This window comes from Phacochoerus africanus, chromosome 9, assembly GCF_016906955.1.
Source record: "Phacochoerus africanus isolate WHEZ1 chromosome 9, ROS_Pafr_v1, whole genome shotgun sequence".
In the NCBI taxonomy this organism is placed as follows: domain Eukaryota; kingdom Metazoa; phylum Chordata; class Mammalia; order Artiodactyla; family Suidae; genus Phacochoerus; species Phacochoerus africanus.
The window spans coordinates 67,573,393-67,589,956 of NC_062552.1; the positions used below are offsets into that span (position 1 = coordinate 67,573,393).

At 37.2% G+C, this 16,564-nt stretch overlaps 1 protein-coding gene across 3 annotated transcripts in view; it reads right to left on the reverse strand.

Moving 5' to 3' along the window:
* Positions 1–16,564, reverse strand: part of NPAS3 (neuronal PAS domain protein 3) — an 866,013-nt gene that overhangs the window by 436,532 nt on the left and 412,917 nt on the right. For 2 of the 3 annotated variants that reach the window (XM_047795436.1, XM_047795434.1), the window contains exon 3: positions 11,447–11,529. In XM_047795436.1, the coding sequence (XP_047651392.1) occupies positions 11,447–11,529 (83 nt within the window). The remainder of the gene's footprint in view (positions 1–11,446; positions 11,530–16,564) is intronic. The other variant, XM_047795435.1, reaches the window with a different exon arrangement.

Consider the following 16,564-nt stretch of genomic DNA (forward strand, 5'->3'; position numbering starts at 1 on the left):
GACCAGCCCCAAGCTGGGTGATCAGATTCTCTCCTGCACCAGGGTGCAGCCTGTCATGAATGGCCAATTTTTGTGGAACACTCACTACGCGTCAGGCACTGTGAGAGTTTTTGTCTCTGATTTTCACAGCCATAGCTGAGGCAAGATCTGCCACCACCTCTATCTGGGGTTGAGGAGACGAAGGCTGAGAAAGTTTAAATAAATCTCTCAAGTCTGCATAAAGAAGAGTGGGGATTCAAAGCTCCTAGTCTATGTTACACTGAACCATACTGGTCGGTTTTGGTCTTGGTCTTCACCACTCCTAGTGGGAATCCTGAGAGACAAAACCATCACTCGCTTTCATTATCTTAGTATTTTTTTTTTCCCCCAGTCTCTGATGCAAATTAGACACTCAGTAAATAAAATGAAGCTTAGTATTATTTTACGTTGTTAGATCCTGGTTATGTGAGATAATCAATTTTGTGACCAGAAAGCTCCCACTTATAACTAGTACTAGTTGCAGTCATGTGACCAAAACTAAGGTTTCCTCCATGGTAACAGGTACCTCAAGCTCCCTCTCCTCACCCACACCCCTCACACTGCTTCTCTGGAGTGATGTTTACTGTGCAAATTAAAGTTAGTAAGGTACCTGCCGCCCCAAAGGGATCTGTGCTTGTCACGTACATACATATCACATATCACTTGCACATCACACATATACACATCATTAAACCCCCTCTGGGAAGTCTCCCTTCTGCTCTTTCTGGCATGGCAGGTGATGGACTTTGTGCAATGTGCACAAGGAGAATCATCTCTGCCCTTCAGTGTTTCTTCATCATGATTTATAGCAGCGGATGACAGCTGCCTCTACTACTTCCCCAGCTGCCTCTACTACTTCCCAGTGCTTCGGGACTTCTGATTGGCTGTTATTCCCATTTTTCTAAGGAAATTGAGGAGACCTTTACAACATGATGAGAAAAGTAATGGCATATCTGGAGTTCCTTTACAAACACTACTTTTTCTAGTTGCTTCTAGATTGCCAGTGAGATTATGCTGAAAACTTCTTGAGTTGTTATAGAAGGTTTTCATTCTCAAGGTGAAAATATACCCTTTCTACTCAGTTTTAAAATTTTAAAATTTTACTGCAAACTAGTATATTACTTCCAAATATAAATAGCATTTACATAAACAGATAATTTATGTTGCATTTGATGAAAATTATGTATCTTGTTTTACCACTAAAACAATTTTACCAATGATACTCCTATATTCCTGTATGGTAACGCTGCATACAGGAGCAAAAAAAAAAAAAAGAAAAAAAAAGAAAGAATATTTTTCTTTAAAAACTTGGCCATTACTTTGGGCTACATAACATATAGGCAGAAATACTGGAATATGCTTATTAAAAACATTCTACATACCAAGTTCTATTCTAAGCATGTTTAACTATCTCCTCCAATCCTCACGACATGGCTTTCAGGAAAACTTCTACTGTTTTCTCCATTTTAAAGATGAAGAAAATGAGGGTTAGAGAGGGCAAGAGACTGTTTCAGGTCCACACAGTTAGTAAGTGAGTTCAAATTGGTTGGAAGCCAAAATGCATGCACTAAAATCATGTGCCACAATCTCACATATCTATAAAATATGGACTGAAAACAGGGCTGTTAACACAGAGGTGAGAGGAGGTCCTTGTTCCAGGGTTAAAGGTGACTTTAGTAAGAATTCATTTGTTTATTTATTCATTTAATTTTTTGGCTGTGCCCGGAGCATGAGGAAGTTCCTAGGCAAAAGAATGAACCTGCACCACAGCAGTGGCCCAAGCCACTGAACTGACTATGCCGGATCCTTAACCCACAGAGCCACAGGCCAACTCCTCTTCAGTTATTTCTTGAGCATCTAATATGACTCACATTGTGCACTTGGAATATACTAATACTGGCACTTGTTTTGGCCCATCTCTGAAGGACATGGGGTGCTTATATTGAATTTAATGGGATTTGAGCTTTCTCAAGAAAATTTTCCTCAGTTATTTTTCCAGATTGTGACAAATTAATAACACTAAACCCCCTCCTTTTTTTAATATACAATGAGTTAAAAGCAGCAGTGACTTTTTAAATGACAGGTTTTAAACTTCTCCAACCATAAAAAAGTCTCATTCTCAATCTTGAATATGATTTTATATGACGTAATAAGTCAGTTTTGCATAATAAATTATATGTTTTCCCTAAAAGTGAAATTTGAAGGCAGTATCATATTGTGAAATCATAGTTTGGTCATCGGCTTCTGTGTGCTTTAGTTTTTTAATTTTGAGAATAGAGATTTGATAAACGTACATTCTTGAGTTAACGTGAAGACCAGTGAGATAATTCTTGGCAAACCACACTGAGATTCTCCAATGAAATCAATTTCATAACTATGAAACATTAAACCAGAGAGAAAACACATGCTAAGCTCAGAACAATGCCTGCTATATCAAAGCCCAGCAACTTGGATGACGGGCACACTGCAGATCGGAGATCCAACAGGCTCGCCTAATGTTAGTTTGCCAAAGTAGATAAAGGACATGATACATCTTTCTTATAAACCCTGTTTCAAAAGTTATTCAAATACCCATATCAGTTTATACCTAGGTCAGTTATGAAACAGAAGTTGTAAATTAACTATCAACATTAAAAACATTTTTCAAAATGTCAATGCTGATATATTATTTGAGGTAAGAATATCAGGGAAAGCAACAAATTTCTGCTTTTCTTTTCTTTCCTTTCTTTTTAAATAAAAATACTCTAAACCTTATATCCGATTGTTTTACAGCTCAATTGATAAGGTGTGTTCCTTTTTTTTTTTGGTTCAAGAAAATTTAAAAGCAACTAATTTAAATATGCAAAATTATCTTGAGTTGTTCATACGTGAACTTAAAAGCCGTGCAACACAGGAAAATTAAGTAATTATGCCTCCAAGTTATTTACTGCAATTAAGCTCATTTATCATATGCAAATTAGTGCAAACTGGTCTCATTAGTTACTAAATTACTCAATATGAGCTGAACAATGTAGCACTCCAGTTTGTAATGAAAAATCCCTGTAGAGGCAAGCAGTATCAATTAAGCTAATTTGCATATGCAAATATATTCACTAACTTTCTCTTTTTCTATATTTAGTTTTACATTTTCTTACCATTCTAGATCACAGGGAAACTGTAGGGTCACTTACCTTTCTCACTTCCCTCTGTTACAGCTAGATATGCCTGTATTGAATTTTATTTTATTTTAGCACTGATGTCCAGCAGGACTGCACTCTGTCAACAAGGGCCATAAGGAAAAAGCAGCTGCAACTTCCCCAGAGATGATCATTTCTTTTATACTTGTAAGGTCCAGTAAAATAATAAATAAGGGTGAAATTCCAATTCATTAATAAAATAGAAAATAGACTTAACATACCACTCTCACAGAAGTCTTTCGAAAACACTACCATCAAAAGTAAAATCAATGTTGACCAGGCTATGCAGCATCTTAAATAATAATTTTTATGTTCATATTAGTTTTTGAGTTGTTTTGGGTATTATTCGCTTTTCTTTGTCCAGATATTTGAACTGTACTAGTCAATCTTTTATTTTCTCTTGCTGGATAGGAAGAGGCTGATACCAAGAGATTTGGCATTGTCCAGCCCCAGCCCAACACACAAGTAGCTCCTTTGGCTTACATACCCAGTCTACTTCCTCTAAAGATCTTAGGCTTCTAGGCATGACCAGTCCTAAGTCACTGAAGCAGTGCTGTGCCTTGAAATACTTAAATGATGACAAAGATACACAACATCACAAGGTACTTTGAACTTTGTTTTCCTTATTATATGAACCACACATTTTTAATTATTTCTGGTAAAGAAATTATGTGTTCTCATTTTTTTTAATAACAATTCAGCAGGACCAAAATAGCATGTACACCAACCAGTCATGATTCTGGGGTAGGCTCTTAAGCAATCTTCAAACTATGTGTAGCACTGGAAACTATGTCTAGTCACTTATGATGGAGCATGATGACGTGAGAAAAAAGAATGTATACATGTATGTGTCACTGGGTCACCATGCTGTAGAGTAGAAAACTGACAGAACACTGTAAACCAGCTATAATGGAAAAATAAAATAAAAATCATTATATATTAAAAAAATGGAAACATAGAACTTAAATGTAAATCCTGATCTTACTTTATTCTACATCTGATTCATAACATCCCCTTTTAAACCTAGGCTCTTCTTTTACTTCTACTCTCTCTTATTCCATGGTTTAAGGTATTAAGAGAAAGAAAAAAACACATGATTGAATCTGACATTTCATTGAGATCTATGGTGTCATCCATTTTACCCACATAAATATCTGATAACTTTGCCTATCAATTGCAGTAATAGCTACATTTGAGTTCCCTTCTGCTCTACCATTTTAAGAAAATACATATTGCAATTAAACTGTTCTACTAAAGTAATCACCATATCTATGTCTTCTACTAGAGAACTGTTCTACCGAAAAATGATCCTTTCAAGAACAATTATTTCCCCAGTTATGCTGAGCAAGACAGGCAGTCATGAAGCTATTCTGCTCAGCTTTTTCTGATCCCCCCCCAGGCAAAGAACCTCAGGTATTATGATATTGGAATGTTCTTGGTGATTCTCTCTTGGTTTTCCTCAAGGGGTCTGCCCACGGAGGTCTCTCTCAGTACAGAGTTTGAATGTTCCAAGAGTAAGACGAAAATTTCTTAATACCCAGAAATGATGCAGGGTCAGTGACACAGACACAGGAGGGTTCATGCAATACAGACTAGTTCAAAACTAACACTAGAATACCACACTTCTACCATTATACCCCTTTAGGGCATTTCTTATGGAGTATTTTTATTCTCCCAAGACTTTATTCATATAAAAATTGCAGTTTTCTATCATTTATGTTACAAACATGTGGGTACTTATGATTACAGTCATCCAAGTCACAAAATTTCACTTCTTTAAATATCCAAAGCTAGTTATGGATTAAAAAAAAAAGTACTTTAATCACTTTATAAGTAATAGTTATTAGTAATGGTATGTATTACTCAGTGTAATATAACATATACATTCAGCATAATGTGCTCACAATGAATATAAACACAAACCCTAAAAACTTCCCACACACAAAGTTTGATTTGACTGCTTTAACACCTGTGAGGTAAGCAAAATAGCATTGTTATGGAGTATGCAAAAACAATACTACAATTTCATGTGACAATTATATAAGCTTTATTTACAGAACGAAAAAAACTTAAACCCTTCTGCTAAGGGCATGCAAATAATTAAAGCACTCCATTTATAAATCCAGCACCTAAGGGAAAGTCATTCCACTAGTTAATTTTATGAGTTACAAAGACGATATTTGTTACCATTTTGTTTCATTAATTCTGATCAAGTAACATATGAATATTCTATCTGGTCTCTAAACTGGGAAAGTAAAAGTAAATACCACTCCTATTTTTTCATATTAAGGAATCATGAAGTGAGAACCATAATTCCTAAAGAGAGCTTTTAAAGCAGGAACCAAATTAGTGCAGGTACTATATTCAGGAAAGATCTCACATAATGACCTAAAGTTCCTGGATTTTTCACTTAGCCTGTCAGAAATAGCACAGTTGTTCAATCTTGCTCCCTTGCCCTCCTGCTCCTCCTCTGATTAATAAGAGTCAGAGAAGAAAAAAGCCAACTCAAATGCCTTGAGTCAGGGCCAATGCCTACACGGCACAGTCACACACTTGCAAGACTGACATCACTGAAGACCTCAACTCTCCCGCAGAAGATGCTCTTATCCTGAAATTCATGCCTGAAACAGCTACAGGTTCACAAGGGTCACAGTCATCAAGGGTCACAGTGGGGAGGCTTTGTGTATATGATGTAAATGATGCTCCAGTCTAGGTGATGGCCTTGCCTACATGCATTGGCGTTGGATCATTAAATTGGGAAGTAACTTTGCAACAAGTGACAAGTTGAATCCCACCCCGACTCCCCCAAGTAGGAAAGAAGTCACATTTTAAAGCATCCACCAAACTTTCTTAATTTTCCCAAGAACATACACAGCTCATAAGATACACACAGCAAACACACATATTGCAATTTACAGACTGAGTGGACCAAAAATTAAGGAGTCTTTCTTCATCCACCATCTCCAACTCTCTACACTACAGGATCCTTAACATACTTTTCCCTAAAATATTACTGGGACCATGAGTAACAGGGAGGTTTGGCAGCTGGGGAAGAGGGTTCCCACGTATTTCCTGAGCCCTGCTGTTCAGAATCTATCCCTGTTTTACCTTCTATAGTCCATCAGTTCCCTAATCTTATTCATTCCAAATATAAATTCTTTCCCTGTATTACCATGGTCTTAAAAAAGTGTCATCATTTTTTTGTCAAGTATTTATAATGTACTGTTATCACCCTGGGTTCAAATCTAACTCTTACCTAACTAGCTATGTGAGCTTCAGTGAATTATGTAAGTTTTCTAAGAAATTTTAGTTTACTCACTTCTAAGACATGAATAATCACAGCACTTATCTCAAAGTACGTGTTGTAAGTATTAAATCATGATATAAGAAGGGTATTTAACACAATACATAGAACTTAATACATACCAAAATTCAATAAATTTAAGCTAACATCAAAATGGATTCAATTTTTTTATAATTAAAACACACTTTGCTTGGTATTTGCATTAGAAATGCAAATGTACAGATATAATCAAAATACTCAATGGCAGGAAAATGGTTCAATAAATTATGATACATCCATAGTATGGAATGGCATATAGCCATTAATAATAATGAAAGTTTATCCTTTCTTAATGCAGACATGACCACTAGATATTGATTTTTAAAAAGCTGATTGCTAAAAGCATATAAGTGACCAATGCTTGACCCCATGCATCTCAGAAATATAAACATACTCTAACCACCTTAAAAACACTAGTGTTCCTGTAACACCACCTTCTCATCTCCCACCCACCCTCTACCACAAACATCCAGGCATTTCTACCTTCTATCATTCCTTAGGTTTGTCTTCTGCACCTAAAATGTTTTACCGCCAATTGTTTTAATTGACAAAACCTATGACCTCTCTTTAGTATTTATCCTACAAAGGATTTATCCTTAGCCACCTTGTTTCTGTTAACACTCCTTCTAAGCAAAATCAAATCCTGTGGTTTCCTCTTACCTTCCTGTCTACTCTTTTCTCATTTTTCACTTGCATTTTAAAATGATGATGTACACAGGACTGCCTCTGCCCAGCCTTCTTCTATCTTTGTTCCACATTATTTCCATCAGTCTACAACTCCCTGCTTGACTTGCACAATGCATTGATAGACTGGTGATTAGAACCCCCAGCCCTATCTTCAGCCCTAGCCTTGATCTTGCTCTAAAGGATTAGACTCAGGTTTCCAACTGCTTATCTCTTAGGGTCTTGTCTACGTACGAGGATATCTCTTTCAACATCTCTCAGGTAAGTGTATCATTAGGCAGCTAGTTACCAGGCTAGAAAACCTAGGGTCACTATTAAGCCCTATCATTCTCTAGCCTTTCACATCTAATTGATACCATGTGTTAGTAATTCTTCTCAATTTCAAACTTGTGTCTCCAGTCATAGAACTTCTGTCTTGGAGAAGATCTTCATTTGGACTATTGGAATGTTGTAATAATTTCCTAAACGGTCTCTTTATAACAGCATCTAGCAGCCCAAAGTCTTCCTAGACGCTGTATTTTAATAAAAACTCCAGGAAGAAACCAAATATTTATCTTATCTCCTGCATGAAAACCTTCTGTTTTTTGTTTGTTTTTTGTCTTTTGTTTTTTTAGGTCAGCACCCACCAGCATATGGAGGTTCCCAGGCTAGGGGTCGAATCGGAGCTGTAGCCGCTGGCCTATACCACAGCCGCAACAACACGGTATCTGAACCGAGTCTGCAGCCTACACCACAGCTCACAGCAACATTGGATCCTTAACCCATTGAGCAAGGCCAGGGATCAAACCTGTGTCCTCATGGATGCTAGTCAGGTTCATTAACCACTGAGCTACAATGGGAACTCCTTGCATGAAAGCCTTCTGCATGGGCCCTTGCTGGCTTGGCTCACTGGACCTGTTGCAATATGGCTCATAATTTCTCCAACTTTATCTCTGTGCATGCGAAGAAGCCATCAAATATTATATTTAACAGCCCCCCAATAAGAGCTATTATGATGTGACCCATACCTTCGTGTTTGACATTTCTTTGACTGCAATATTCTTCCACCGTCTTTGCCTAGTAACCTCTAATGCATCCGTCTACAACTCTGAGAAGTCTTCTTTGATGCTTTGTGTAAACCCAGAGCCTCACTCTTCCATGGCCCCACAGTACTTGAACAGGGTGATGTTTATCGCTTTACAAAGCTTCGTGGTTCTTTCCCCAAATGATTGCAAGCTAGTGAAAGAGAACAGCCACAGGCCTACTACAGCAAGTTCTATGTTGTTACTAAGTATTTTTTATTTTTTTGCTAATGATAATAAACTGTGATATTAGAGATCATGCCTACCTTCTTACCTCACAAGTATTTTTCAGATATTTGCAAAGGAAGGAACGGTAGGGGAAAGGGAAAAAAAGAATCCAGTCTCCATGAATTAATCAGATTCAACTACTGAACTTCCTGAAGGAAAATAAGGAAACCATCTTACCCTATGAGACCACTGAGATACTGTGAATGTGGTACAGACACAGATCCATGGGTTCGAGAATTCTCCTGCTAAAGAGGAGATAACTAATCAGCTCCCTTCGAGGACGCCCTTCTTGTTACTATTACTTCCCAAAACCCTTCCTGCCTGTGTTTCTAGCTTATCATTTTGAGGAGGATATATAGCTCTTCCCCTCCATAACCTTAGGTATTACAACTGAATGAAAGGAATTTCTAGTTTCTATGATACGTCCAAGACTAAGTGCAACCACGCTTGCATGCCTGACTTCCTTGAAAGCATCCCTACCAAACCACATAGATCTTGCCTAAGACCAGAGGCTCTGACTATGTTCAAAATGTAGAGAGCCCTATCTGCAAGTTTTTTTTACATGACGGTCATTTTATTTCTTCAATTTTTACATATTCCTATTTTTTTTTTCCCCTACACTCTGAGGCCACACAGGATGTATCTAAACATTTGTGGGCTTTTTGCCTAACACCTTCAAATAGATAGAGAGGACATTAATGTCTCTTTTAATCCATGTGTTTTCCACATTTACTTCACCAAGCTCTTTGCCACACCCCACATAACATGATTTCTAATTATTCTACTCCAAGTGACATTTAGCTATGTGTCTCTTGAAGAGTGTTTTCTAAGGTGGTGAGACCAAACCAGCAGCCTCATTTAGATCTCTACTATCCCTATGAAGTCCAATGCGGAACTGGCATGAAGGACAGCCACCCTGTATTGTATTTCTACACTGCACTCAGTGAGCTTATGTTCAATTCAAATTCCTGCAAGTTCCCATTGTGGTTCAGTGGGTTATGGACTAGTATCCATGAGGATGCAGGTTTGATCCCTGGCCTTGCTCAGTGGGTTAAGGATCCAGCATTGCTGTGAGCTGTAGTATAGGTCGCAGATGAAACTCAGATCCCACATTGCTGTGGCCGTGGCATAGGCCAGCAGCTGCAGCTCTTATTTGATCCCTAGCTTGAGAACATCCACATGCTGTAGGTGTGGCCCTAAAAAGAAAAAAAGCCCGCGAACCGTGACATTTTACCTGTTAATAGATACTATAATTATTCTAGAGATAAGTAATCCAGAATTTAAAGTATACAAGAGGATGTGCATAAGTTATAGGTAAATACTATGCTCTTTTATATAAGGGACTCAAGCATCCAAGATTTTGGAACCCCAGGGCTCCTGAACTAATCCCCTGAAGATATAGAGGCACAGCAGTATACATGGCATCACTCATACAAAACTCATAAAGGAGATTCTGAACAAAGAATGTATAGGAAAGAGGGAAATAAATATCCAAAGATCTAGAAAGAAATGTCCATTCTGTATCCCTGAAATGAATCCACTGCAAAAGTAATTCAAACCTTAATGTGCACAATAGAAGAGCATCCCTTGAGATACAGTTCAAGAAACATCAGTTCTATGGGATGTTAGCCCATATTATTGGAGAAATGAGAAATGTCAGAATAAACAAAAACAGGCTTTTCAGGGCCTTAAACATGCCAATGTGAGTTGTGACATCTCAAACCTAATAAAACATCAAAATTACCTCGTGATTATTAAAGATAACAAATTCCTGGGTTTCACCCTGAAGAGCCTGATTTTGTTGGTTCCAGTGAGACCCAGGAATTTGTCCCTTGAACAAGAATCTCAGGTGGCACTGGAGCTGTCAGCCAAGGAACCATTTTGGAAAACCATGACACTGACCATGGAGAAGCTAACAATAAAAGTTTCCATTTGCAGAAATAATATGCTATATTCAATACTACTTTTGGCCATTTAGAAAAATTAAAGTATAAGAAGGATCTTTAAAAAAATAACTCTCAATGAACAGGTATCTGGAGTTTAGCTTTATTTTAACCCAAATCTTATCTAAGAAAAACATAGCCATCTTTTTCAAGTAAGATGCCTAAATATCCCAAACATGTCTGCTTCTCTAATTCCATGTCAACAATGTATTTCATACAGTAAAAAAAAAAAAAAAAAAAAAGCTTGGCCAGGGCAACATTTATCATGGAAAGAGAAACAATATAGAACAATTATCCCTGGATTAAGGAAGATGTGTAGAATGGATCACAAAATCTTAAGAGAAAAGTTTGGATTAAGAGAGGTGCTAAGTTTGGGATCAATTTTCTTTAGGACCAAATAAGTACGGGTCCATTCTAGTCGCCTTCACATTTATGTGTCATGAAAATCTCTGGGAAAAATAAAATTACTATTATTTGTTTCCCTTTACTTATAAATATACTATGACATCTCATCCTGATAAAGTCTGTAATTGGGGAAGCAAACATTAGGACTGGAAGCATTTATGAAAACAAACTCAAGCAAAGAACAACTGAAATTTGGCAACACATACAAATGTCACATTACTTTTACAACAAAATTTTGCTCTCCCAAAAACAATATATAGCTCCAAAGACACACACATATGTCCACTTACGAATGCAGCACACAAAATAATTTTGGGAACAGCCAGCTACTATACATTGTGCATCAACTGAATAGTGCAATTCATCTCAATTATTACAGCACAAATAATACTTGCCCTCCCTTTCTCATTAAAATTCTCTCAAGGGATGGCTTTCTAAAAAGAAAAAAAATAAATTCATAAGAACTTCAGAATTCCAAGATAAAATAGTAACATAGCTGCAATTTTAGAAAAGCATTTTAATAAAAAACTAAATAGATGTATTTTTCTTAGTAAAATATAAGCAAGCTTCTTTTTTTATTAAAGGTACCTGCAAAATGTGACTTCCCAAATGTGCTTCAAATACTTCAATGGCCAGTGCACTGGGGCTTCTCCTTCTTTGTGCACCTATAACTTAAAAAAAAAAAAAGAAAGAAAGGAAAGAAAAGAAAGAAAGAAATTAAGTTGGAGCTCCGATTCACACCTTCAACTTCATTTCTCTGTAATTGTATCACTAGCTAGCTACTGTATCAACGAGATCTGAGAGAAACAAAACCCAGTGCTAATTTGGTTCTGAGTTGCCAGACCAAAATCAAAGCCTGTGCTGAAATTACAACTTAGAATAGCAACTTCTATAAGCATTAAAAATCATAACCAGACTTAAAAAAAATCATTTTTGGTTTGTTTTTCCTACATTGGAACAAAAACATAGGCTTGCTCACATTCTTTTAAAATAAATTAGTAAACTGTTTTTTCTTAAAATTTATGTATTTTTTTGGGACACACCCATAGCATGTAGAAATTCCCGGGCCAGGGATTGAACCAACACCACAGCAGTGACAATGCCAGATTAGGCCAACAGGGAACTCCATACAGAGAACTCCCTAGATGTTATTTTAAAAGTATATACATATTGCCTTTTCCTCCCACAGAAACCTAAATATTTCATATCCCCCAGGCTAGAAAAATGCAAACATAATTTTTGTAATGTTCTAATGCAATAACTTTATCATAATTTAATAAGCACAACGTGTCAGCTAAGAGATTCTCATTAATGACTGTTTGCACTAGTGTTAAGTATCTCAGGATGGCTGGATTTCATATTTACTGAACATTCATGTGTAACTATTCCTACAGGACCTACAGGAAGCCCAGGTGGATGCCTGCCCAGCATGTGTCTTGCCAAGGTCAGTGACTGTTTTCTTAACCAAATACTTCTCTTCTCCTACTAACATATAGTCGGTCTTTCTCTTCCTGGCATATTCTACATGTGTTGTTTGCAGGCACATACACCCACTGAACATCCCAGAACTTAACAAAGGAGCTCAATGCATGGTGTTTGTGGGTTGCAGAGTTGAAGTTCTTCTCTTTACAAATTTTCTTTTACATGGAGTCACAATTGCTTTTAAATATGTTCTTAGTATTTTTTGTTTTAAAAAGTTCTCAAACATAAAAATCTAATTTTGCTTTATCATAGTTTATCAAAGAAAATATTCAGAACTTTTCCATATTCCAACAAGTAAATTCCTGCTTTTCTAAAAATTTTATGACAGACCCCTATTCCCTCAAACCAAGACACTATAAATTGGAAGTAAAGTCAAAATCCTCCACTTTCTTAAATTCTCAAAACTTTCAGCTAGTTGACAAGAAAATTCCAGCAAAATGCTGCCGGGATAATTCTGCTTCGTTTCAATTACTAAGTCAGTCAGTTGGATCCATAGCTTAGTAGGGATTATAATATAAATGTACTTATGATTATTGTGCTGTGCAAAAGTAGGCAGTTTACCCCTGCAATTGTGAGCTAATGTCTGCCTGCCATGTCTGAAAGGCACTTTGAAAATAGCATGAGTGGTAAGTATCATTATTACTGGCAAGAGGAAATAAAAGGGGCAGTTTTTCAATGGGAAAATTTATAAAATATAATTGAAGAGTGATTATTATCCAAGAATATTCCCAATGAAAGGAATCTTAGAGATCTGTATTCCAACTTCTTCATTTGCTTCAGAAGTCAAACATACAACCAATAATCTCAAAATAAAAAAATCATTTCTATCCTAAGATTAATCATTACTATAAGTATAGATATGAGGTTTAAAAATTTTTAATATTAAGATGTACTTAAGACAGTACTTCTGCATGTGTGTATGCATTTCTGATTAATTTCCTATTCTAACATGCACATTACTCCCTTCAAAACTCCTTTGGCATTTTTGATAATGCAGCTGTCTTGCTGAATACTGTTTTCAGTTTCTAGAGTGTTAATTGCACATTATGGTAGCTTGGTGTGAATGATCCCACATGAATAAAATGTGCCGTTCTTTTTTTTTTTTTTTTAAAAAGATTGTTGGGGGCAGGGGAGCTTTTGGCGAAGCAGAAGTGGTGAGTTGAAAAACTTCAAAAGTGCTCACTCTGTTTTTGAGGCAGTAATTAGGATCCAGAAAGCTCCTTATTAATAGTTCATAATTCGAGGGCATTTCAGGACTTCCAATTATCAAGTTCAAAATGAACCATTGTACCTCACAGAAGTAATGGACTGATTTTAGAGAATACCAGACTATTCTGTAAAGAACTGGATTAAGAGGAGGCCAGCATAGCAAGAGCCACCAATCTACGGAGAACTCTAAAACATCACAGGAAATGTAAAGAGCATGTTTGTTTACTAGAAGGTCCCCAAAGCATGCTCCAGTAGCAACTGCCTCCCAGAAGCATGGAAACAGGTGGCTGCAGTAGGGTGCTGCAGGGGTTATACAAGCCTAGCCATTGATGGCCTTTCTTTTCCTGCTTTTTCTCAACATAGGGCTCAGCAATTCTTTAAAGGTGCGGATGCATAAATAATAGGAGTTGTGTTTAAAAATGTATTAATCAGACTGGGGATCCTGCATGTCTTCATCAGGTCTTATATGCATTACATCCAATAACTACCTGCAGAGTTATTCTTCTTTGTTCTTCAGATCCTCAAGAAATCTGAGTCTGCATCTTAGTACATGCCAGCACAACACACAAGTATCTTGTAAGTGGTTTCATGTTTTTTTATTCAATGGCATTTTTATGGCACCGGAACTTCTCTTGATTTATATGTTTTGCACTTATGCAGGTGATGTGGGGCTGTAATGACAGTTCCTAATTTTACAACCAACATAAATATGTTAAATAGACGCCTGTTATGCCCCTGTTAGAAACCCAGCTCTAACTCTACCATTATTGGTAACTGAAAAGATATTAAATATGCACGTTTTAGCTTGTACTTTTCATCCTACCACATTTGGCATTTTGAGTTTTAAGACAGTAATCTGATAACTCAGGAACAATGCAAACATAGCTATTTTGTTCCTCTATGTTAATTTCATTCTGTTTCTGGAGTATCATTAATGCCTAGAGAAAAACTAAAGAGGTGTGTCCTCGATGAGACCCATCATTCTCAGCAAAGTAATACACTGCTTATGAAGATGTCTCAGATTTTGGTATTTTGGAACCTGACAGTTTCTAAAACCATTTGGTAGCCCACACACAATACATACTTATTATTGCTGACTAGGGCAATGTTTCATCTGGTCTACAGACATTTCATTTATTTGGCTGTTCAATTAAAAGACATTGCTTTTTGAAATTTAAAGAACACTAAATTAACCCCCAAATGCACAGCACATTGTGAAATAAATGAATCATGTAATCCTGTGTCTATGAGGATTATAGTTCCTAAGTCACTGACAGTGAGATGTGAGTGTTGTGTAAGTTGAACAGCTTATACAAACTGCTAAAAGAAAAAAAAAAATCAAGCCAAAGGAATATTGTAATTCAAATTCAATTCGGCATTTACTGAGTACCTATTTGATGCTGAAAACTGCCAGCTACTGGTAAGACAACTAGTGTTATAAAACCTAATAAATGTTCCATAAGAAAATTTTAAACAATTCAAAACAACCTAGGCCCAGCATATAATTATCAAGACCACAACATGATTATCTCAGGGTTTTCAAGCTTAAAAATAAAATGCCAAGAGTCTTAAAAGACTTTATATGCAAGAGATATATAGGGAGAAAGATTTTTAAAGTCAGCTAAAGAAATGCTGATTGTCTCAGAAATCTAAAATAATAGGATAAATCATCAGGATCATGCATTTGGCCTTTCTCTCATTAAAACACAGAAGACACAGAAAGGAACCCAAATCTAAAACATGTATTTGAAAAATTAGTTTTGTCCCCCAACAATGTCAGCAAAAATGCTCTAATCTCAACTCTTCTGCATAACCTTGTGAGATAGTCTTTGAAAATTAATTAAGTGCAGTAAAAGACAATCCCTCTTTGGGGAAATCTACCACACACTCCCAGTCATATTCCTGCCGGTGCCCGTCACCTTCGGGGATGCGCAAACGCCAGGAAGGCTGAGGATTATTGCTCAGTGGGAGTTTGACCTATTCAGCCAAAAGGTCAGCTTGCCACAGAAGAACCCATTACAAAACAGAAACAGGACAGCTCAGTGGACACACATAATGAAAGAGGAAAAAGTCAGGAGCCCTTCTTGCCTGTGTCCTGCTTTGCCCTTTTCCTCCTAGCCCTCCCCACCCCCAGTGCTAGAGAAACTGGAGCTGCCCCAGCTCCTCCCTAGCCCAGCTCACAACTGGAAGGCAAACCACTTGTGGGGGAAAGAGAAAGGGGCTCGTTATTTAAGGGATCACTTGAAAAAGATATTCCAAAGTAAAGATGAGTATGACATTGTTTGGCAGGTTTTTCAAGGGACTGTTTTATTTGGAGGAAGTTGGCAGATGGGGAAAACCATCTTAGAGCTACTTTCTCATCCAATTCTGCCTCCCTGGGAAGCAGAACAGCAGGATAGGTGAACAAGGTAGCCTGACGGTTTGGTCGGTGGTATTTCAAGAGTGGAATCATTCACTGAGTAGAAAAGCAAGCTTTATGGCTACCCTATGAATCTGTCATCCAAGAGGCAAGGCTCTGTTCCCACACTGAGCTTGGGGGAAGGGAAGACTAAAGGGCATGCTTAATGGAATCCTGGACATCACTCCCTGGGCTTTAGCACTTGGGCTAAGCAAAGTCAGGGTCTGGGAAAGAATGGAGTACAGAATGCTTAATGAGTCTTTCCATGGCTACCAAAGGGAAGAAAAGGGATTTACCTTGAAGAATCTCAATTAGCCTCCCTCACTGTAGGGCAAAGGAAACCAGGGAGGGTTTTCCCAGGAGCCTCAGAAGTTTATGAGGTATGTATTTCTCTGTGTGTGTGTTTCCCTATAAAAATAAACATTTATATGCTTTCATTGACTATGGGATCAAATTTTCATTCTGACACTGATTCTCACAGCTCTGCCTACTGGCCAAATTCCCATTTTGTACCCTTTCAACACTAACTCCTCAGTGCGTGCATATCAGGTTGCAATGGAGATGACTCACTGAAATAACTAGTTTAACCCACAGAACGGCTCGCTAACAGAAACTCT